The 23,517-nt window shown below is 45.8% G+C and overlaps 2 protein-coding genes across 2 annotated transcripts in view; one reads left to right on the forward strand and one right to left on the reverse strand.

Moving 5' to 3' along the window:
• T265_13927 (hypothetical protein) overlaps nt 1-23,517 on the forward strand; it is a gene marked incomplete at both ends in the record, with an annotated part of 48,944 nt that overhangs the window by 10,091 nt on the left and 15,336 nt on the right. The window contains 7 exons of the mRNA XM_009171195.1: nt 6,395-6,966; nt 8,631-8,806; nt 12,067-12,330; nt 14,736-15,017; nt 18,082-18,197; nt 18,236-18,490; nt 19,825-20,228. Of these exons, the coding sequence (XP_009169459.1) occupies nt 6,395-6,966; nt 8,631-8,806; nt 12,067-12,330; nt 14,736-15,017; nt 18,082-18,197; nt 18,236-18,490; nt 19,825-20,228 (2,069 nt within the window). The remainder of the gene's footprint in view (nt 1-6,394; nt 6,967-8,630; nt 8,807-12,066; nt 12,331-14,735; nt 15,018-18,081; nt 18,198-18,235; nt 18,491-19,824; nt 20,229-23,517) is intronic.
• T265_06017 (hypothetical protein) lies at nt 11,635-14,098 on the reverse strand (the record flags this gene model as incomplete). Its single annotated transcript, XM_009171176.1, has 2 exons — nt 11,635-11,894; nt 13,744-14,098. The coding sequence occupies 2 exons, from the start codon at nt 14,096-14,098 to the stop codon at nt 11,635-11,637; spliced, it is 615 nt and encodes a 204-aa protein (XP_009169440.1).

Raw genomic sequence — 23,517 nt, forward strand, 5'->3', positions numbered from 1 at the left:
ATAAAAGCGGCACACACATACACACAGACAAAAATCCATCTGGAAAAAATTTGTAGAACATAATGACTAGCTTTGTTCGTTCAAGCTGTAGCCCCCTTTCGTTGCCTAGCTGTCATTCCAACGGAAGGAGGCACGAGGGCTGGGATACTGCCAGGTTACCCAAGCCTACGCAGGAGCAGACGAGATGCTGAGGTTGAGTTCGAACCACGGACCTTCCGGTCTGTAGGCTTGCGCTTTAACCACCGAGCTATCTCGGACTCTGACATTTCTATGCGTAGCCGATCAAAAGTAGTTATAGACTTTTGGTGAAAACGGCCTTGAATTCGAGTTTTTAATGTCTGGATCTCTTAAGTTGCGTGGAAACGACCAGAATCATAAGGAAAACGGATGGCCTTGAGGATGTTTTGCATACCGTATGAAACAGGTCTACTTTCAATTTGTCCGTGATTTTTCACAGGCGATCTCTACCCTTTCCGTTGCAGCTATCATGGAGCCTCAGGGCCTCACTAACCCACCTACTCAAGCTTGCAAGCTTGTTAGTTACCAGTTTTCTGTTGGAGTTGACTATTTTGACAGTGAGTGAGCACAGTCTGACAGGCACCAGCTGTAAAGTCGACCGCCTGTTTGGTGTGTGAGCAATACCGGCCTTTTTCACCATCCATTGCACACCGGAAAGTGGGAAATAACTTCCGAAGAGCTACATAGTTCATAGATCAGTTAGAGCGTGTTCCCTTCCGTTCGTACGGGTTGGCCCTCCGCACAGATCCACTATTTATTCAGCTCCTAATCAAGCCTGTCAAATTCCATCACCTATTCGGTTCCGCATGTATGGTTTCGTTCCTTTCCCCCTCTACGTCAACCAAATAAGCAGAACGGAAAATATTTTATATAGTGGCTATGAAACCGTAGGGAAGTTGGAGCATTTTGACGACAGACGGATTGCGAAGGAAATAATAGTAGTTACGGAAATCGGAATGACAAACACTCAGAGAACGAGGCCGTTTTACCGGAATTTTGAAGTCGCTCCCCGAATCCACTAAAACTTCGCCCTACTGAGTACGTTGTCGGAGAAGCAGCGAGCAACCTGTTTTCCACAGCCTACCATAGCGATCACATAGTCCCATATGTCTTTCTGAATATAAATAGTAGATTGAATGGAGCAGTTCTCTGTCGCTTCTCTTTTCATCCTCATTACAAACTTTTGAACTTTCGACGTATGACTCAATCTGGAGTGTGTCACCTAAACGAACTGCGGTATCAGACCGACACGATTTCCTCATGGGATGATATCATCCATCGGTATTCGGTATTTCTGGTCCAACACGCTGGCTTTTGGAAAATAGTAAAAACCTCCAGTATCGCGTTTGAATGTGGTTAATTCACAGCCGAACGATGTGGACAGGCTTTCTGTGGCCTTCGTAACATTCATTTGTATCATTTCCTTGCAATTGTCAGTAATTCCATTGAACTTTGGAATCGTGTTTACATACGTTTGCACACAGGGTGAGAGCACACGCCCGTCTACAGTAAACTTAGAGTTTAGACTGTTTTGAAGTGTACGTGTGCACTTCAGTCGATTGCATAATCGAGAGTGGACGACGTCGTACGACTGATTGTGCCTTGAATGAGTATGTGTGCATACCAACTAACTTTGGTTAGAATGTTGACAGACACCATAAACAGATCAATTACTCAAACATATTCGCGATGTAGGGCGTGTGGCCCACTTGCTACCTACCTACCATCCAATATTCCTTCATTGCCCTGTTTGGAAACCTCCAAGATGGCTAATTAGGCCACTTGAGCGACGCTCCTGTAGGTGATATTGCTGGGACAGATGCCAAATCCATTATTCATTGCCATCATCATTATCAGAGTAATTAATGAGTTTCAGTGATGCACAGTGCGATAAGGGCACATTTTGTTGAGCAAGTAATGTGAATCCAGCACTTTTACCGTGGCTGTTCTCCGACCTACAGTCGCTTTGCCGTGTTCATTGATCTTTGAATGGGGTGCAATGTGCTAGTCGGATAGCTCAGTGATTTACAGCGCGAGTTTGCTGACCGGAAGGTCCGTGGTTCGAACCCGACCACAGCCTCTCGGCTTGAGCAATCTGGCAGTGTCCCAGCATTCCTTCGGGTAGCATGGCAGCTAGGCACCGAGAGGAGGCTACACCTGAACGATTATCGATTATTCGGTTACAAGAAGAAAGACCCACTCAACCCTGCACTGACGATGTCACCTCGATTGGTGATGAAACGTTTGCAATCCAACTGCCAAGCTCGGCAAACAGACCAACAACCAAACATTCCAACTGGCTATAGGATTGGCGGATTCAGCAAATATGTAGAGCCCATCGCAACGATCACAATCGTAATGGACAACAACAGCGTTGACACTGATGCTTCACTGTCATTCTGGTTGTGCGTCGGCTGAGGTAATGCCAGGTTGCCGTGACCTAGACAGGAGGCCGATTATTACTTTTACTCCAATAACTTTGGTTTGGAAGCTCGACAGGGAGGCCCGGGTGAGTGCCAACATGATCAGACTGCAACACCCTTCAGGTGCCCAGCTGACATACATGAGGGCCGGTCAATAAGTTTGCTCCTTAACCAATGAGCTATCTCAAGCTCGGAGTGCCAACGTACTACCTACCACAAGTCGGCGCAGATGTCCAAGCCACCTATTCTGAGAATTAGGAGACTATCCGTTAATCAACCCGGTATGAAATACTCTGTAGATATCACAGAGTCTCGCAGAGTTCCCAGTGGCTCATGGAGGTACGCATCGTCGTACGACGCTAAGGCTTAATCTGTTTGCAGCTTACTGGAAAAGGTTATCTCACTTGTGTTGTAAATTTAATCATGTTCACGAGGAAATTGCTACGGAAACTAACAATAAATTCACACAGATTGCAAATTCGGCTGACACTTTCCCAGTCGAATGAAAAGCTCTTGTAGATGTTGTCTAATACATCTGTCTGCTATAAACCAATGAAAGGAAGTTCCTGAAGAATATTCATATCTCATGTGATCGTCCATTGCATTTTGAGAACTTCTCGGTTTGGTGAGTGGTTTTCCAATCTTGGGGCGCTGTTCTTGAAGTGGAGTAGCTTCACTTAAAAATGACCGATACTTACATACACACATTTCTGATTAGCTTGCCGAAATACCGCTTCTTTTGAACATGTAATCTCATCCTTAGGTGGGGGATATTAAGGTTCACCCTTTCATCCCGCATACAGAGAACAGCTACATTAGAAATGCCTTCATATCGACGCCGAGTACTACACATGCTACCAGTTTCTGTTCCATCTCCGAAACACCGATTTTTTCCAAAACGAGCATGGTTGTTAGTTGTTATTTTCAAACAGACCGGCATCTTGACGAAATTTCACTTCAAAAAATAAATAAATCGTTCAGCTGTAGCACCCTTTCAGTGCCTAACCACCATGCTCCCGAAGGTAGCACCAGGGCTGGGATACTGTCAGGATGCCCAAGCCTAGACAGGGGAAGTCGAGAGGCAGAGGTCGGATTCGAACCACGGAACTTCCAGTCAGTAAATTCGCGCTCTTACCACTTGGGCCATCTCAATTCAACTACCTCCAGAACATGACATCCCTAAATCTGGACATTCTTCGTAAACAATATATCCTAGTGTGTGACCCTTCTTTGCGTTTAAGTGTTACCGCATACCGTTGATCGATGCCGGCGTCCTCAAATAGTTTCTCGCTGTTCCAGTGGGAGTGTCAAACCATTGTAACCAACAATTCTTTTTTATATATTTATGCAGGTTTCTAATCCATCCTGGCACGGCCTGAACACATCGCAACAAAGACTACCTCAAACCGATCGAATCCAGCAGTTTGGAATCTCCACTGTCAATCCTCTGGGTTCGTTTAAGCGGATTTCTCCCAGTTCTTCCATAGCCCCTCCTAATCGGTGAGATAGATAATATTTTTCACTATCCTCATGTTTCCGAACCATCCTCTCCGCACTGCCTTCTTGTTACGACTTGGCCCTATTTTTCATTCAAGTTCGGTTATTATTCAGTAGACTGGGTATCATCATAACCAGGTTCTACTTGCTCCGTTTTATTGATGGACACCGAGTGGACTGTCCTACATTGAAGTTTAAAGCTCTCGGCGATTCGGCAAAAGTAATTGTGAGTTAACAAACACTTGCGCTCTGTGCTTTGCGCTAGCCGTAACACCATTCACTACCTGACCGGTCATGTTTGTTAGGGTCACTGTGTCCTGGTGTTCAACATCGCGAAAAGTCGATAGTGGACTTCATTGTTTCGTGACCAGTTCGTTGACTGACTTATCCATACAGTTGCATCTTCCAACTATGGGTGGGCCACATGGAACCGATACCAAAACTTCACACGATTACCTTCGCTCAGAACACACACCCCACACCTCCGAATTATCAACAAGCACACCAGATGGACCGAGTCCCTCTTTTGGAACAAGGATCACGCTTGCCTACTCGGTCTGTCTACTAGAAAGTCCAACTGAAAGACCGTGTAAGCCTAGACAAGACCAGTCGAGATGCCGGGTTCGAACCATGGACCTTCCGGTCAGTTTGTTCGAGCCGTAAACACTGAGCCACCTCAAGCTTTGTCTATGTACCACACACTAATTTAAGCCAGTGAAATCTACTTTTTTTTCGCGAAAAGTTCATGTTCGTGTCTAAGCCCATAAATCTATTTTTCCTCAGTACGGGATTGATGGTCTTGGGGCACACGTGTTACGAGCAGTTGACAAACGCCACTCCGTTGTTTTTTTTTGGCAGTGTGTGCTTCCCTCCTTTAGTATGGACTCATCAGAATAATTGCATCAACGTAGGAGGTGGTCTGTCTAAACAAGATCGATGTAACTCTGACCTGGATTTCTGTTCTTCACATTAGGCGTAGTCAAGTGTCGTACTCGCCTCTGATGTGTTGTTTTTCGTCTGTGTGTAGTTCACACCCAAACCATGCAAACCAACAGCAATCGGCGACCTCCCGAATTCCCATCACGTCGTCCCCGTGCACCGGCTTCGAATCAACGAAAACTCTGGATTCCAATCATGAACCAAAACAACCGTGTACTTCCAATCATCCAGTGTTGTGTGCACAACATGATCAGACAGACTCCACACGCGCGGAGCTGGAGGCAAGGTTAAATCAGGTGTGAAGTTCAGTGCTTTCCTTCTCTGCCCCTCGCATTTTCCTTCATCATTCAGAATAACCGTGTCGCTTCGTAATGTCTCCACTGTCATGGTGAATAGCAATAGTAGTCTCGAATACTCCGCCAGAGTGCGACCTGGTGGCGCAGAGTTCACACAATCGCTCTAATCGTTTTTATGTAGCTTGCCACCCCAAGCCCCTGAGTTTAGAACTCAACCCTTTATTTTAAGCAGTTATAAGAGAACATATGTGTACTCAGCAAAGATGACTCACAAAGCCGATTCGCTTAGTGAATTTTGAACCTTTTTTCTGTGAGTTTTTCCGGTATTCAAGCCCAACCTTCCATGTAATCTCGCAGTGAAACACTGGATCAATATGTCAGTATAAACTGTGTTGACACTGGCTGGCAGCCGTTGAGCAAATCATTCTATGGAGACCAGTTCTCGAAGCCATGGGTTTTCGCCTCTCCCTCTCTAAAGCCAATACAGAAAACAACAGCCTTGTCGATGGAGGCTGGTAGCACGTAACAAACGGCTGAATTCAATTCCGTTTGGTGCACTCTTCAGTCAAGAATGTGTTTTTCAACCCTGTCGTCAGATTCTTTGTTGATTTGTGGTCACTTGTGGCCTAAATTGTTACAAATTGGTCACCATGACTGCGAGCTGAACATGTCTTGTGTCTGTAGCGTCTGACAAAAAGTTACCCTACCTACTCAAACGGTCCGTGTGGATAGCGCGCCCCACGATTTCTCCTGAAACTGCGAAAACATCACCCGAGTATTCCTCTGCACCTGGAAGTGGTTGGCTGGCTTATCCAGAAACTTCCATCGCTTTTCCCCATCTCTTCAGGACGTGAACAGTACCCACCGCGTGCAGTAGTTCCCCAGGAAACCCTCCTCCGAAGGGAGACTATTGACCTCTAAGTTCACCGGGCAAGGGTTTTTTGATGAGCCACCTCGAATAGGGACCACTTCCAAGAATAGGCCATGCCCCCCTCTTTTTACTTTGCTTATCTCTTAGAATGAGAGTCACTGCATAAGTTTATCAAACTCATTTGGTGTTACTAAGGCTAGCCCGCAGCCCGATGTTCGCTGACTCACCGAGTTGACAGATTACACTCGTCCTAAAGAGCACTCTCTCTTTCATTCTCTTCCCGAGCTGTTTGTAAAGGTCATTTCGCATTACAGTGTGTCATCCACCTTGTCTACTTTTCCTGTTTTTAGGAAGTTGCCAGACGAAAGCAACAAGATGACTATATCCGGCAACTACAAACGTATTACGATAACTTACTGGCTAAACATGCATTGGCTGAAGTCACTATTGACCAGCTCCGTATGGGTGCTCAAGTTCGAACGGATTCCGAGGAACGGCGGTCCGTAGGTTTCGATAGCTCCAGGCCCTCATTTGGCGGTGGCTTGCGGCGATCCATGCAGTACCTTTCCCAACCTGTGGGCCCACAGACCCCCTCACGGTCTGGTTCCGTGTTCCTGTCGAACATTGGTCAGCTTCGTCCCAACTTCGGTGAAACACCAACATCTCGATATGCTTCCACACCCTATCTTCGTTTACCTAGTCCTTCGATTGAAAGCAAGCATCTGCCTCCACCTCCCTATCCGCCCCCCTCCTCCATCCAGCAACACAACCAATCACGCTTGTCAGAAGTTGACGTTAGCCGCATACGAAGCTCCCTGGAGAATGGCGATCAGTCTCGATATGACCTGAGAAATTCGGTTAGTGGTGGAACTCTGCGTAGGAGACCCAGCGTTGAAATGCCGCACGACCGCCAGCAAATCCAGTGAGTTTTGTGGCCTTTAGCAGAAATCGATCAATGGAGACTCGTTTCATTCTGGAGAAATCTCAATTTGTTTATGCAAAACCATGGGTTTTTAGTGGTTTTCAAACAGCGTCATTCATCTCTTTGGACATTCTTCCATGTTCGCTCCTGATTTGTCCACTGTGTGCTTGCTTTTACAGTCGATTCATCTTTTTTATTGTTGGTTAAAACGGAGTGTCGCTGATTAGATAATCGGAAACCAAGTTCAACATAGTGAAAAACTACGTTGATTGGCCGGATGATGGTTCCTCAAATCCTTATCACTGTTGGTCGGTAGCACTGTCGGCTTCTAGAGCACTAGTTTCTGCGTGGTCTGGTAACTGTACACAGTTCCACTTCCGAAAAATTGTTCCACTCCCTTGGTCTGTCATCTACTGTCAACTCATCCAGGTACTCACACAAAGTCCTTATGGTGCGAACACGCATGATGGTTGATCTCCTTTCTCGGGCGGGCAAACATTTCAACTCTGTCCAAATCCCTCCCCCCTGGAATGCTGCCCGAGTGTTTTTCCTAGGGGGCCTTCTTCCCACTTCTTCCTCCTTGATTTCATCTGACTCCAATTAATCTCCATTCTCTACATTCCCGTCGGCATCTCTTCCCTAGCCAAAAGTTTACAGACACTCCCTCATCATCAAGGCATGGCATCGTTGCCTTGTTTCGCGGTTACCACCGCAAGATTTGTTCATCGAGACTGGCTTCTGTCATTTTCTGTATGTCTTTATACTGCACAACTGGTCTTCACCCACGTCAGGTTTCTACTACTCGATGTAGACTATTCTTTTTCACCAAAAACTCTCAGCTCTCTCTTTTTCACGCATATGGCCACCGTGTCCTTTTACCGGATTTACTAGGGGTCTCCGACTGCTGGGTCTCGTTTCCTTTGTCACTCACCTGTGTACTAAAAAACAGAGACTTTCAAAAAAAAGTCGTTCGGCTGTATCACCCTTTCGGTGCCTAACTGCCGTGCCACGCGAAGTAGCACGAGGGCCGGGATACTGGCAGGTTGCCCAAGCCTAGACAGGGGAAGTCGAGAGTCAGAGGTCGGGTTCGAACGACGGACCTTCCAGTCAGTAAATTCGCGCTCTAACCACTTTGGCCATCTCACCCCAGAGACTTTTAAATGATTCCTTCACACCAGGTTCGAACGCGGACCTTCCAGTCAGTAAATTCGCGCTCTAACCACTTTGGCCATCTCACCCCAGAGACTTTTAAATGATTCCTTCACACCAGTACAAGATACGTCGGTCTCTTTGTTTGAAGATTTTCTTGTCATCTGTAACAATTCAGGGGCATGTTATCGAAAGAGCACTTCTAGTGCTCTTTACTAGACGCAAAGCATGTATACCAAAGTCTGGACATCAACAGTTCGAAAGCCTCTGAGAGGCAAACTATCCGCTCACTTGAAAAAAATCGACAGTTTCTTTTCTTCACAGGCTTAGTAGGCTGGAGATAAATAAGATAAATGCAGTATCTCCACAAAACCTGTCGCGCGGAAGTATTTTGGTTCTTTCGATGGATGTTCGTTCTCGAGGTGTCTTATTGTATTTTGTGGCTCGCTTACTTGTGGTTACTTTTCTTGCTTCGGAAACTGACCAAATTGCATTGCTGTTTGCTTCTGTTACAGGTCGTCTACTGGCGAAAGAAATCACCCTGGTCCGGTTCCTTCTGATAGATTGCAAGACACAACACCCAGTAGAATAGGATCTTCTCAGTACCTCTCAAAGCAAACCGTTTCTGTGCCGAACCCCTCTCTACAACAGCCAGTTACTGTCTTGGATAGCCAAAGACAATCTTCTCCTGGTAAGCTCGCCTTTCCACAGTTTATCAGCTTCCACTTCCATTTTAGTGTTGGAGGCAGGTTTGGAGATATTGCTTGCTTTATGGACAGAATAAGGGATGTTGTACGTTCTGAAAACGAGCCTTTCCATGTCTTTGTTTTTCTATGTCTCTATAGTGATATCCTTCCCTATAAGGCCGCTCCTATTATTGGAATTATTAAAGCCACTGGCAAACTGATGACAGAATGGTAAATCTGGGTCTGTCTTGACTGAGTGGAACTCATCGAATTTCTCATAAGACACCGTGTTCTCTCATCTCCGTGCACGAAAGCGTTCATCCTTTCGAATTGAGCTTTCTCAATGAAAGTTAAATATCTGCTGCTCGGTGACAGAAGGATTTGACCCGTGGCAAAAGTTTCACATAGAGTGTTAGAGGTCGCTGTAATCGCCCATTGATTTTTTAGTTGGAGATTTCTCCCGATGTAACGTTTATCGGGCGATCCCGCTTAAACTGATGGTTCTTTCTTTCGGAATAGACGCCTCAGCACCGTAGACACTGGATAGACCGATGTAACTCTCGACTTGGGGTTGGAATAAAACCGAAATCGGTTTCGGAATTTTATTGACGTAAGGAATCAAGAGTCATTTAGTGGAATGCAGTCATTTGCAAACTAATCTCCCACTTACCTACAGAGATTGGCTTGTTACCCGCTCCACTTTCTGCATTCTCCACGCCTTCGTTTAGTTCCTGGAGGTCTTCGGCAATTTAGCAACCAACACATTTTCAACAACAAAAGACACTGATTTCGATTTTCCATCATTCCTTGGTATTTTTGTCTTCAAGAGGCTGTGTGCCTGAAGCCCACGAACACCCACTGTCCGTTTCCTTCATCCGCTCCACATAGGTACCTTTATTAAAGCCACTGGCAAACTGATGACAGAATGGTAAATCTGGGTCTGTCTTGACTGAGTGGAACTCATCGAATTTCTCATAAGACACCGTGTTCTCTTATCTCCGTGCACGAAAGCGTTCATCCTTTCGAATTGAGCTTTCTCAATGAAAGTTAAATATCTGCTTCTCGGTGACAGAAGGATTTGACCCGTGGCAAAAGTTTCACATAGAGTGTTAGAGGTCGCTGTAATCGCCCATTGATTTTTTAGTTGGAGATTTCTCCCGATGTAATCGGGCGATCCCGCTTAAACTGATGGTTTTTTCTTTCGGAATAGACACCTCAGCACCGTAGACACTGAATAGACCGATGTAACCCTCGACTTGGGGTTGGAATAAGACCAAAATCGGTTTCGGAATTTTATTGACGTAAGGAATCAAGGGTCATTTAGTGGAATGCAGTCATTTGCAAACTAATCTGTTGTTAACGGTAGGCTCACCGGAATCTCTCCTCTGTGGTATTCCTCAAATAAATTCGATACACAAAGGCCAGTTCATGTTTCCGTTTCTATGATGTTCGAATAAATATTCTCAAGATTTCAACGGGGATTCTGCCGAGTCTTCCGTAAAAGCCAAATCAGTTTGCAAGTGACGGTAGTTCGTGAAGTGCGTACAATTTGGGTTCAAGTAGAGCATAAGATTGACCGAAACTTGCTTACTACGCTTACCTGATAAGTCCCAAGAAGTGTGAAACCGATCGTGGGCTGTCAGAGTTTTCAGCAACCTTATAAGTAGTGTTCCGTCAATAAAATGCACTGCGATATCTCGACCATTGTACCAACTGAAACACGAAGCGATCCTTGAGCAGCACATTTAAATGGAAAATTGCATGAGTGGGACATTGAACTGGGATTCAGTTAGGACTCCGGTCATCACCCGAATTTAGCTTCCAAACAAATGAATGTATTTCGCGAATCAAGGTTCAACTTTTTGGAGGCGCGTATCAAAAGAAATCGATTGGCGTTTTGGCAAAATCTAGTTAGGTCTATTTTCAGTTTAGATTTTTGTCAATTCGGGACAGGAAGTGTGACTGGAAAAAAGTCTCCGGGGATGTCCAAAGTATTTGACACCGATACAATCATTACCCAAGTTAGAATCTGATGGACGAAGCCAACAATAGACTCCCATCAAGCTATTATTGGTTGTCACGTATTCCAACAGGAAGATAAGCCGCCCACAGGAAACTGGAATTTGGCGTGGAGACTAGATGCATCGACGCCAATAGCGGGCATGTTCACTTGTATCTTCAACTGTTACACATAAAAGTGCGTCGTATGAAACAAGTGCGTTTTGTGGTTGTTGCTGACCTATCAAAGATTTTCACACTATTGGACGGTATACCATACCGTTAGTCTTCCTCTTTTGCGACCGTTCCATGCTGTCTTGCGACATTATCTTTGTCTTGCATTTCCGTCAGTCTAAATTGAAGTTCTTACATTCTGGTTGTCCAGTCTTTCGCGTTATTATATGGGTCGATCGCTCCTATTTCGATTGGGCAGATTCGTCCTATTTTAAGACCTTTGCTTTTGATAGCCTGCTTGGGTGTTGTGCCTTGTAGCTGAACACTTCACTTGATTTTTCGCACGATCATCATCATCAGCCGTGAAAATATGCCTACTTGCCGTAGATTGGTTCAAACTTTCATAGTTTCGTTCACCCATGGTTTGGGGAGTTGGGGCAGACAGCTGCGCACTGGAGGCACTGGCTGATATAATTGACGCTTAAGTACAGTGGTGTCTGTGGGCTTTTCATTGGGGAGATCAAGAGGGGAGCTATGCGTTGAAGTTGATAGCTTGGATGCACGAGCGCCATTGAGGGCGTACCTGGGCCATGTCCAACAGTGTCTCTAACCATTAATGTGTCCCCATCCAGGGGGATGACGAGCGTAGCTGAGTTTGCTGCTAATGGCTTCCATACGTCGCTGCCAAGTCGTGTGACCCCCTGGCTCGCTTCCACTCTTCGTTTGGTTGTGCGAAAAGGGTTCTTTGGGGAAGTCGGTCAACTAAGATACGGAGCATGTAACCAAGCCAGCGCAGTGTGGTCAGTTCATCTACAGTGGGCGAGTTATTCCCTCCGGAAACCATTCGGCGTACTCCAGAATTGCTGGCCCGGTGTTCTCCCCAGGCTTGGGCAAGGCTCCATAGACATCGGTGGTCAGACACTGAGTTCTAAAAATTAGTTTACGACTGTGCGGCATTCAACCGAGGTGGTGGCATGGTAAAACTCTCGTTCCCCGCCTCTACACCGCATTTTTTCGGATTACTTCGCGAATATCGTTCACTTAATCCCCCCATTTCATCTTAGGTGAACAGTCTTTCTTCTTCTCTTTCCAGATTCCGTGTTGCCAGTGCATCCTGAAACGTCGTCGAGTCCTACAGACACTACTGGCCAGTATTCGGATTCCGTTCGGATGCATCTGTTATTCAGTATTGGAAAACTTCAAGCCTCATTGACCGGTCATCAGCGGCGGTTTGTTGAAACCGGCGAGGCTCCGACTAGAGCCCAACTGGACTCGTATAGGGAGGACTATTCCCTGCTCAAAAAGTGCTTCCAAGCGGCTAAGCAACACTGGAGAGGTTCGTTCTCTTCCGTCGAAAGTAAGACTTTTTTCTACAGAACTATGTAGAATGGTTTACTGTCAAGATGACTCAACCATGATCACCAGGGTCCCCCGAGTACACCACAATGACCTTACTGTTCACCCATCCAAAGAGACATAGTACAAACCTGAGAGTCCGCGATAAACTTCACTGGGTGACGGAAGGATGTTAGCTACCTGACTTAGTTCATTCGAATGGTGCCAGGCCTACATGCACTCGCACTGCGGCCAAGCTTCGCCGTTCTATCTTGGTTATTTGTTCAAAACTCGGTAGCATTCTACGTCTTTCAGATACCGTCCCCAAACGAAAGCGTCACAGCTTCGCATTTGCTCCAGTCGAGGGAGCTTCACCCTTTCCCACTTACTATGAAACCGGGTAAATGGTTAAGCTAACAAATGAACCTACACTGAACACTGATCAGTTGACAATAGATGGAACATTCAACATGGAGGTTGGGTGCATGACTATAGTGTTCATCAATGTACCTTCACCGTTTATTACAAAAGCCATGATATCAGCAGCAGCTCATACGAAAGCGTTCACTGAGTCGATGAGCTAAATTAGCACAAATCTACCATTGACGTGGTAGATGGCCACTACCAAACTTGGATAAAGCAGCCGGATATTACAGGTGGAAACGAAGTGGCGAACCCAACAGCAATGGGGACATTCAAAAGCAGTCAGTTCCATCCGCCGTGCTCTCTATTTTCGCCAAATCATGCTGGGAGCGGTATGGTTCTGACAGGGTATCTCAAGTTGAGAAACAGCTCCACAATGAATCGAGCCTCTGAATACCGTCTCAAACCTACTCACAGAACTGTATTTCGATTAGAATGAGTTCCCTTTACAAGTGCGCGCCCCGTTTTAAAGGTGAAGCAGTAGATATCTATCCAAAACCTCTCAAGAACATTGTTATAGCTTTCATTCGGTTGGTGAGTTCAACCACAGTTTTCCAGGTGACCAGTTTGAGCGATTGTTCTTAAATTGTTGCCCCGGAACCGGCGTATGTTCTAGACACTATCATTCCCACCTTGAAACAACACCTGGTTGCGCTGACATTACAGACAGACACGTAGTTCTCTTCTTCACCGATTGTCTTTTGAGAGATGAAGCCTAACTGATGATGCTTGTGTACCATCCCAGATGTTGGTTGCCCTTCTGTCAGTTAGGTAGACAATTCTTACGCTCCGGGGACCAGCTTCTGTGATATTGCTCCCGCCCGCTAGCCTAGAACGTTTCCAGTCGAACTTTTATCCGCATTCACTCACCACCCGTGGTCGCTCATTTTCGCTTCACCTCATCTCCGGTGACATTTATCAAATTCATCTTCATCTGGTTTACAGTCTACTTTTGTATCCCGTTGCCAAGGTAATAATTTGTTGCAAATCCACCTGTCTGTTTGTTAAGTACCTCCATCCGTCTCGGTAAAATGCTTGCCGTGAAGACAGAATTGTCCAGAAACCATAATTCCATTCCACTTCCCCTGCAGTGTGGTTTTCTTTATCAGGAAGTCGGTCCATATTTTGTCATAGTTCATCTTGGCTGTTTTACTATCTTTCACGTGACTACCGAAGTACGATGCGGGAATGCGACAGAAAGAAGGGGAGGCATTTAAATGTGCACTCAGCTGCTGTTGTTTTGTGAACGAATCCTCGGTTGTCGCCTCTAAGGTGTATTGTATAAAACTTTGAAGTTGTCTCTTCCCTGGAGGTGCTGTATGTGAGGGATAGCATGGCGTGTCGTTTTCGGTGTCGTGAACTACCATCGCTTGTCCTGTGTCTGCTGCGTCTGTCTCCGTTCTCTTCCTGGCAGTTACTTTTGTGGAACCGGCTCTGATCAGCTGATTACGCGCATCGTCGCTAGCTTGTTGGGTTAGTTGTACGACTGAACACTATTACTCAAATTCTACATGTTCCGACGACTTGGATCAGACTACCGCCATGATTCATGCACCTGGAACCCCATTTACTTGCCTCAAAATTCTGAATTGGTCAGTTTCCAGCATGTAACCACTTTCCGATCACCCTTGAGGGCGAGTTGGCTCAAGTGGTTAGAGCGCGAATTTACTGGCCGAAGGGTCTGTGGTTCGAACCCGACCCCTGCCTCTCGACTTCTCCTGTCTAGGCTTGGGAAACCTGATAGTATCACAGCCCTCGAGCAACCTTCGGGTGGCATGGCAGTTAGGCTACGGCTGAACGATCTGGTCGCTACCTCGGGTCACCATGCAATTTCACCCATAAACAGCTATTGATCGCTGGAAAAATAGGCATTTTTCTTCGCTATAGACCAGACTTATTAGCTCGTGTGTACGGCCATGCAGTTCTCGCGTGAATACCTATCGCCTCATATTCATAGTTGGTAATCGGTTTCTTTTGCACTTGCATTTCACGGTTTCCTCATAGAATTCGATTCAGACGCCAGTATGGATAAAGACATTTTCCAAATCGGACTGCAATTGGACGATTTAGAAGCATGTTTCCGCATAAAGAATTCTATTCTAAACCTCCCTCCCGACACGGTCAATGGAGGAATTCACAGGTCACAGCCGTCGGACAGCCATCATTCGGCAGACCTCACAACTCCTAGTCACGGAACAGGAACATCCTCTTCGCCTAGACATAGCAACAGTCTTGCAGAAAACGAATCATACCCCTCCAGCCTGCACAGCTCTTCGCCAGTGAAAGGTAAGTTGCTTTTAAAGTGGAGCCGATGTTTATTGGTCCCTAACCACTCTACGTAATAAAATTCTAGAAAGCAAGACCTAACGGTGTTTAGAACTTCACGAATATTTGACAGACAAACATGGAAGGCTGATAAGTGCTATCGATCAGTTCATAATTACGGCTGATATTCTCAAGGCACAAAGTGCTGGTAGTTCTCAACAGCGTTGTGTACTCCTGTCAGTAGGATTTTTACCTGAATTCACAGAATGAACCGAGAAAGTAAAGTCTTAGGTTTCCTAATCTCTCACTGTTGGATTGTGGGTACGTCACGTGATGCTTGAATGAAAAATGTACAGGAATGCGAACCTCAAGGCTAGAAGTCGAACCCATGACTAGGTGGGTTCTCAGACCTCACACGCTATTCTCCGCGCATCTACCTAATCGATCCATAGCCAAAGGTGGATAGCTTCACGAACACTCGACATTGCAAAGGGGTTGGTTGGTGTTTACTCCTTGAATTTCCCTCCAGGGCACTTATGGTCTGTGTTCAAAACGCCAATCCCGTTCTGACCGTGTTTGATTTGTCTCACCCGACCAAACGGGTTAGCTTATGCTAGTGAGATAAAAACCTCCTATTAGGCGCCTCTACTGGAACCCATGTACTTCGATACTTCATCCTATCCAGGAGCTAGGCCATTGTGCACTGCTCTCGTATGTGGTCTCCTCATGCGCAGAAAAAAATGGTATGATCAGTTTTTATGAAGGTGAAAAACAGAACCATTCTACGCAGTTCCGGCGATTCTGTTGATGCTTTTCCGGCTACCTCGCATGAATTTCAGGTTTCCGTGGTGCATTGTTCACCGTTGACGCGACGAGTAGACAATTAGTGGTGATTCTCGAGTCCTGAAACCTTTCTGGAGTTGGGCGATTGTTCATTCTCGTTGACTCGACCGGTCTAAACGATGCTTGGAGACCAGAACTAGTGGCATTCGACTGTGGCATATTCTGCCGGATATTTACTCTTTTGCCACATGCAGTCCAAATTTTAAGGAAAGAACACGCACGACCTACTGTATTTTGTTACTCCTGTGATGAGCATCCTGTCGCCATCGATTTTTTCGCTTCTTCGGCACTAGATTGTTTATAGTTTGTTTATAGCTACTTTGATCTTGAGCACGAGGAGTATACAACCACCCGTTTAACGGAGTAAAGTACTTGGTGGGCTGTCCAGGAGCGATCACAAAGCTAGTCTAAACTATATCTTTGTAATGTACTACTTATAAGGCTGCTGAAAATTCCTCGACAACCCACTACCGGTTTCACCCATTTTGGGGGCTCATCAGGTAGGCGCAGTTCCCGGGTTTCCGTCAACCTTATGTTCTACTTGAAACCAAATTGCACGAAATTAGAGAATATTCACTCATTTGCAAACTATTTTGGTTTTTTCGAGAGACTCACCTGGAACCCAGCTGAATCTCTCTCTCTCGCGACTGAAACATGAGGCGGCCTGGTGCGGCACATTCAGTTGCCTGAGAACATCATAAACGAGAGATTCAGCTGGGTTCCAGGTGAGTCTCTCGAAAAAAAATTACTTTACAAATGAATGTATATTGGCTAGTCTAAACTAATTTACGGCACGTTGTTCCCATATTCACCCGCCCGATTTGCAGTCTCCTTATACTTATGCCCTATAAGATATACGCCTTATCTCGAATTTGCTGCGACCCCGAACGGGAGCCTCATGGAAACTCAAATATGTTCATCTTGGCGTTCCAACAGCGCCTGTTCACTCCATACGGCAGTAAAGCATCGGTGTTGAACACTGATGTCATGCTGTCGATGATGATGATGACTGGGCACTCCAACGTTTTTGAGATTTGTACTGAAACTCTCCAACACTCATGTCTTCTTAGTGGTTTCTCCGTAAACTAGGATCTCATCTTTTTTGTCTGCTTCCTTGTCAACATCTGCACTTTTCTCGTAACACTGTAACATGAATAGACACTACGCTCGGACTGATGGATTTTGCCGTTTTACGATACTGTACACCCTTTTGGAATGATAGTTTTCGATCAGTCTCATCGGTGTTCGCCCTAGAGAATTTTTACCTGCGCAATGCTTGTGCAATTGATGAACTAAAAACATGGTAAACTCTGAACCAGACTGGAATGGAACATTATGAGATTTTATACAGTAGCGCAGAATACCCCTACAGATTGTCGTACGCCGCTGAACCACCGTATGCTGTCGTTCATTCACGGCTTGTCTGTGGTTTATCGGATGAGTGACCAAATGTCACCATTCACGCCCACCCCCACCCCCCCCCCCGCCCCCGGCTTACCGTACCCTTTGTGTTGTGAACCTGAAACGAGATAGAGAACTATCACAACTTCCGTACTAAGCGTGTTAACTACTTGCTCACGTGCAACCCAACCACTTGATTTGATCGCTGTGAGTCTAGCAGCAAAAGAGCACGAGGTTCATAAGTACATTTAATGTCTACTAAATTATTTCACTCTTTATATTTCTCCGGAGAGTGTGCACTTTATACAGGAGGTCTGCGTGACTAAAGTACCTATGTCCAGATAGGATTTGTGTCGTTTTCCCATTGTAGCGGCTGATTTATTGTTGTAAAAGTTCTTTTCTGGTCTGTCGATTACAAATAAGTAACTCCCCAATTAACGTAGTATACGAAGTACTTTAAGGAAATCCCGGGATACTCCTATTGTGGTGCTAGGACTCGTAGTTCAGCTCACGACAAAGATTGGCCAATCCAATCACTTTTCCTAACATGCTTCACCTTTTATCTGGTCCGCTGGGTACCGTAAATATCATATTCGGATGCAATACGTGTCACCTTCACAACTGTAAGATGTTAACTGATTGTCTGTTTGGTATAGAGCAAGTTTGTCGGGGACCAGTGCCAGAGTTAGCCAGCTTTGACGCAGGTGACTGTCTTACAATCATTCGAGTTCCTTGCTTCTCCCCTTTGTTTGAAGGCTCGCTCAGATAATATCGACAAGTGTAACTTGCAGAGTGTATATTTCTATTTGTTCTCCTCATTATTTACTTCATTCTCACACAGACAACTTTTGCGCACTGGACAGCCTGTATCTACATCTAATGGACCAGTATAAGACAGTTTGCAAACAGCTGCCCTTGACAAGTGATCGTGCACAACAGTTGCACGACTTGATGAAGGTGAGTCCACATTAGTACCCTGTCAGTATTCCCTTCAGCATTTGTTTGATCTGGCCCACGCTGCTGACGGACAGTCCAGCGTCATTCCAACAGCTGACGAACTGGAAAGCCTGCTCCAAATGGACAGTGATGCGCGCAACTTGGATGAAGAGGTGAATCGGATGAATGTCCGAGAGAACAAGCTGTCCGTGGACTCACGTATGTCCATTTTTCTCCCCCTGACATTCTATGGTGCTTTGTCTTGCAGAGGTTACGTACAACTCCACTGCCTCATCGACCAGAGTAAATCGAAGGTCAGTCAAATCAAATGAGTTGCAGTCTTCACCCTCCTCCTCCTCGTCGTCGTCCTCCGCAAGGTCTAGTCATTTGCGGAATCGATCCTATGCGAATTCACGCAGTGTCCCTGTCACAATCATGCACGTAAGGAAATTAACCAATCGCTCGCATCCTTTTTCGGGTGCTTATTATCCATTTTCGGTTTTGATTGGTGTACACCGTAATAAGATAGATTCAGTAGATGCGGTTATGTTTGGTTTTTTATTCAACTTTTGACTTAGTTTCTGATTTCGTGATGACTATATTTTCCTGGATCTCAGTAAGCTCACACAGCTATCGATTTGATTACGTCTCTATCGTGGACACTTTTGCATAGCATTTATTCTGTATTCTAACATCGAGAGATCGAATTTCCTCATGCTTTAGTAGATCCGTTACTCTATAGACAAGAACTGTATGTGTGGTTTTTCTCTCCCAAATGCTATAAAAATCGCCCAGCTATAGCACCCTTTCGGTGCCTAACTGCCATGCTACCCGAAGGAAGCCCGAGGACTGGGATACTGCCAGGTTGCCCAGGCCTAGACAGGGTAAATCGAGAGGCAGAGGTCGGGTTCGAACCATGGACCTTTCGGTCAGTAAATTCACGCTCTAACCACTTGGGCCATCTCGTCCCATCTTAGAGAGTAAGTTCTATGGTAGAACGGTAGCTTCTCATGTTGGTGGAACAAAATGCTGGATCGGCTGTGTCAGTCGTATAGTTCGAGCCCTTAGCTCCTCTGCATACTTCAGCTGAAATGGGACACGAAATTGTTCACGTCTGTGGGTAATCCTTTTTGAGGAATCCGGGCATCACAGATTTCATAGTGCGCACCCTGGTGTTGAATATGGTTGGTGTGTTAACTGCATAGAAGTCTCGGATCATCATTGAACAGCGTACGTCCTAAATGTCCCAGCCACATGGGACCGACTTTCGGATTTTACTCGTTGCGATGAGTCCGGTGTGCACGCACTGACTACATTTGTCCTACATGTGAGCTCCGAAGGAATAAGTGGTCGCTTTTGACCACTCAAGCGAAAAGTTCTCACTTACCTAGATTTCTCATCCACTCACGCCAACCTGCCCGCTTCTTCAGCTTCATTGTCTCTTGACAGTTAGCGTCAGATGTGCGCATTCCTTGTCTAGGTATGGGGAACAGTCGCTCTTTGACGACGTTCTTCCTGGAAGCTGCCTTTAGCCATCTGTTTTGACCAGAGCCTCAATCGGTCATTACCTTTTCCTTTCGAGGACCACTCATGCTAAGCTGTCACTGCAGTGAATTGGCTACTGTCAATCTCATCCGTACGTTTTCAGGTGCCTCCACAATCAACTCAATTGGATGTGTCCAGTTCCACAACACAAGACAGTGGATTGTTCATTTCTTCTGTCGCCTCAGTACGGTCAAAAACAAAAACAAAGCTCCCTACCCGCACCACACCCAGATTGTCCTCTAATTCAAGCGCCCGCGAACGGTGTCCCATCCCAGCGGATTTGGATGCGAGTTCAACAGTTCAGTCAACACCTACATACAGCGCACCTCGGGAACGTGTGTCCGGCAGTAGCCTGTCTCATTCCAACTCAGTGTTTCTTTCCACTAGGAAAACCAATCAGTTATCGCGTGCTTCACAGACCCCGCCACTTCAGTCCACAGTTGAGCCTGCGGTTCGCTACCGAAACACAAAAGCTGAAGCCTTGAACCTGAATCGAATCGACGAAAGGTATTTTCCCTTCTTGGCCTTCTTTACAGTTAATTGTGATTGTATAGTTCAGCACATCCTTGCAATTTTCATATGTTATGTGCATTCTAGGTATCCTATGACCTTGTAAGTCCGTAAGCATGGTTTGACAGAACTATGGAAACACTGGTCGCTTTGAAAAGAAAGCCGCCATCGAAGTATGCCTCCAAAGTATGAATAATCTTTAGGGTCACCTCGTTCACACTGAGTGAGGAGAACACCGATAATGCCGCTCAGAATCGTCTTCTCTGAAATTGGATCATCCTTTTGACTTCGACTGAATTGATGTATATCGCGGGAACGTAATCCGCTCTTCACTCAACTGTGTTGACCTCGTCGTTTTGTCCTAACTTCCCTCAGGATTCTCAAGACGAGAATCTTCGTTGCATTGATTACTTTTGCACTGTTACATCACTTGTCGGATCAGGCTAATCCCCCATTCTGATTGACCGTTTACCTTATTTTCACCTTTACGGTGGTGAAGGTCGTTCACATATAACACCCTTCCGGTGCCTAGCTGCCGTGCTACCCGAAGGAACGACGAGGGTTGGGATACTGCCAGGCTGCCCAAGCCTAGACAGGGAAAGTTGAGAGACAGAGGTCTGGTTCGAACCACGGCCCTTCCGGTCATTAACCACTTGATCCATCTCGCCCCACGGTGGCGAAGCGTCAGTATAGAATATTGACGTTATGCTCTCGGCGATAATGATGACCCGGTTCTTGGATCATCTGAGTCCACAAACTCTACACGGTTTCTCCAATTATTCGCGTGCCAGCTATCCTTCGTATCATTTCATCTTCCGTTTGGGTTACTAATAGATAAGGTTTACCGAAATTCGGCTTGCTCTTTGGAAGTGCAATGCTGAACATTGCACATTGAACAACTGAACCCAATCACTTGATATCTCTTTCTTCCTAAACTGATGGATGACCTGTATGAATTACTCTGTTAACCCATATTTTTCTTTACCCCATTTCACGGCATTCGGGATGACCGGCATTAACAGAGGCAATTTTGAAGACCCCATCGTCTAATTTACTTTTGTCGGGTTTAACTAAGACGTCCCCGAGACATTATTGGGCAAACTGCCTAGTTCTGGGTAGCGCTTAAAACAGCGCCGTGGTTAAGGCGCGACCTTTTGCCGACCGCAAGGTCCCTGGTTAGAGTCCAACCTTGACATATTGACTGCTCCTTGCACCTCTTTCAAGCAGCATGACAGCTATGCGCCGAAACGGTGTTGCAACTGAACCATTATCTCATTTCCTTCACTAGCTGTAAAGATGCCTCGGCCACAGATACCGGTAGTCTCTTCATCGGCAAGTGATAGGAATGACAGTATCGGCTTGCCCTACTGAAACCTTAGCTTGCTCCGGTGACTTTTATCTGACCATGAGGTCACGCGTAGACAAACTGATTGACGAACGATCTGTGGTTGAACTCATGGCTGCTACGCAGGCGCGAAGGCAGGGATATTGCCAGGTTGCCCAAGCTCGAGCGGTCAAAACACTAGGGTTTGGTTCAAGCCGTGGACGTTGCAGGCCAGTAAGTTCGTGCCTTAATCACTGAGCTTTTCCGAAAGGGGATACAATAGTAAAAAAAAATCGGTTCTGTAGAAGTTCGTTTCGTAGTGTGAGGATTCCCTTTCAAATGGAAACAATTCTGCAGAACACTTACAGTCGCAGCTGGAACATATGGTAGAGTGTGGTCACCAGCATGACGGACAGTATGCCATCTGTTTTTGTTTACAGAGGACCACTAGGCCAGCTTAAACATGTTTGGATTTCACAGATGGACGCATTTCACCGCCTTTCCTAGTCAGTCGTTGTACTGTCGCGTCGCGCCTTTTCGCATTTTATGCGATGTTTCGGAATCAGTGGGCACTTGTGCACGTGTACCCTTGCTAAAACGTCCGTATCTGGTTCATTTGTCCGGCAGACCTATCAGGATTGCCTGCCTCCATAGTTCTGAGGGTCATTCCGTTTCAACATTGATCGATTGATGGCATAAAAAGGAGGACGTGTGATGCTTTTTCCAGCACGTGCCTTAAGTAAAAGCTGTTCGTTTGTGTTTTACGTTCCCGGTTGCGTTGTTTGAGATAGTCTGTGACAGAATCATTTAAAAAGCATTAAATTGCCCCTTGTTTCGAAATAATTTATCCAAACATTAAGTACTCTGTCCACTTTTTCAGGAGTTCAGCTACTGAGAACAGCAACACGCAGTGTAAGGGACTGATCGTAATAGCCACCAATTTAATTGTTTCCAGACTGCGGCTGTGCGGTAACTCAACTCATGCCTTGACTTCTTGCATGCCCACAGGCTCATTTTGCTGTCATCGCACCAAGTTATTTGGTTGGACGGTTTTCCTTTTTCCTTATTTATTGAATAATGCTCTACCAGGGTGGCAGTAGCCCTGGTTCTATTTGCAGCACTCAACATCAAGATTTGCTACTTTCGATTTGTGGGTCTTTCGACAAGGTCACCAGATTTATAGGATTGTATTTCGACCAATCTCAAGTTAATTACATCACTTAATGCGGATCAGGTGCTCGTCAAACTAAACTTGTTAGTTTGTGCCGCTGTACGCTATTCCCTCCTTTTCTCCCGATTTAGGGCTAAATCCGAGTGAGCAGGCTTATTAGCTTGTTTGTGTGAACACATCTCAAAAGGCTGCTTGTGTGTGGTATCTGAATAACGTGGAATCGAAGCCAGCCGTGATAAAACAGGGACCTCATCCACAATACCGCTGACTTCTGCGTACAACTTTTTGTCTATCGGGAGTTTGTCGTCGCTGCCATTGAGGAATCTCCTCTACATTCGATGGCCGTTGCCGAGGCGAATCATCTACAAGCTTTTCAGTTCTATCTACCTTGCTGGTTGGTTGGTTGTGCTACGCCCTCACCGTAATGATGAGGTTTGGACAGTTTGTATCATGGAAAACTCCATTTTTAACAACGCACTGTTTGTGATCGGTTCTACCTAGAGAGGATTCAGTGTTTCAAAAAACTGAGAATCCTTTTCTCAAGAAGAATCACTATATGCGAATCCTGTGTAAACATGATCTGCTGGAAATGCTGTGATAGCCACTGAGTTTTTAACTCAGCTGGAGCGGCCCTATGAGGTTATCTTGCGAAACGTTCCAACGGCTGAGTTGGACATATGAACGGGTGGGTGGATGTATGATAACAGCCCATTTGTACCGGAAAATGAGCAATTTTCACGGTCATACCGTCGACAGCTTATGATTCTCTCCAGTTAGTTACCTTTCTCTGT

Source organism: Opisthorchis viverrini (genome assembly GCF_000715545.1).
Source record: "Opisthorchis viverrini unplaced genomic scaffold opera_v5_121, whole genome shotgun sequence".
NCBI classification, from domain to species: Eukaryota; Metazoa; Platyhelminthes; class Trematoda; order Opisthorchiida; family Opisthorchiidae; genus Opisthorchis; species Opisthorchis viverrini.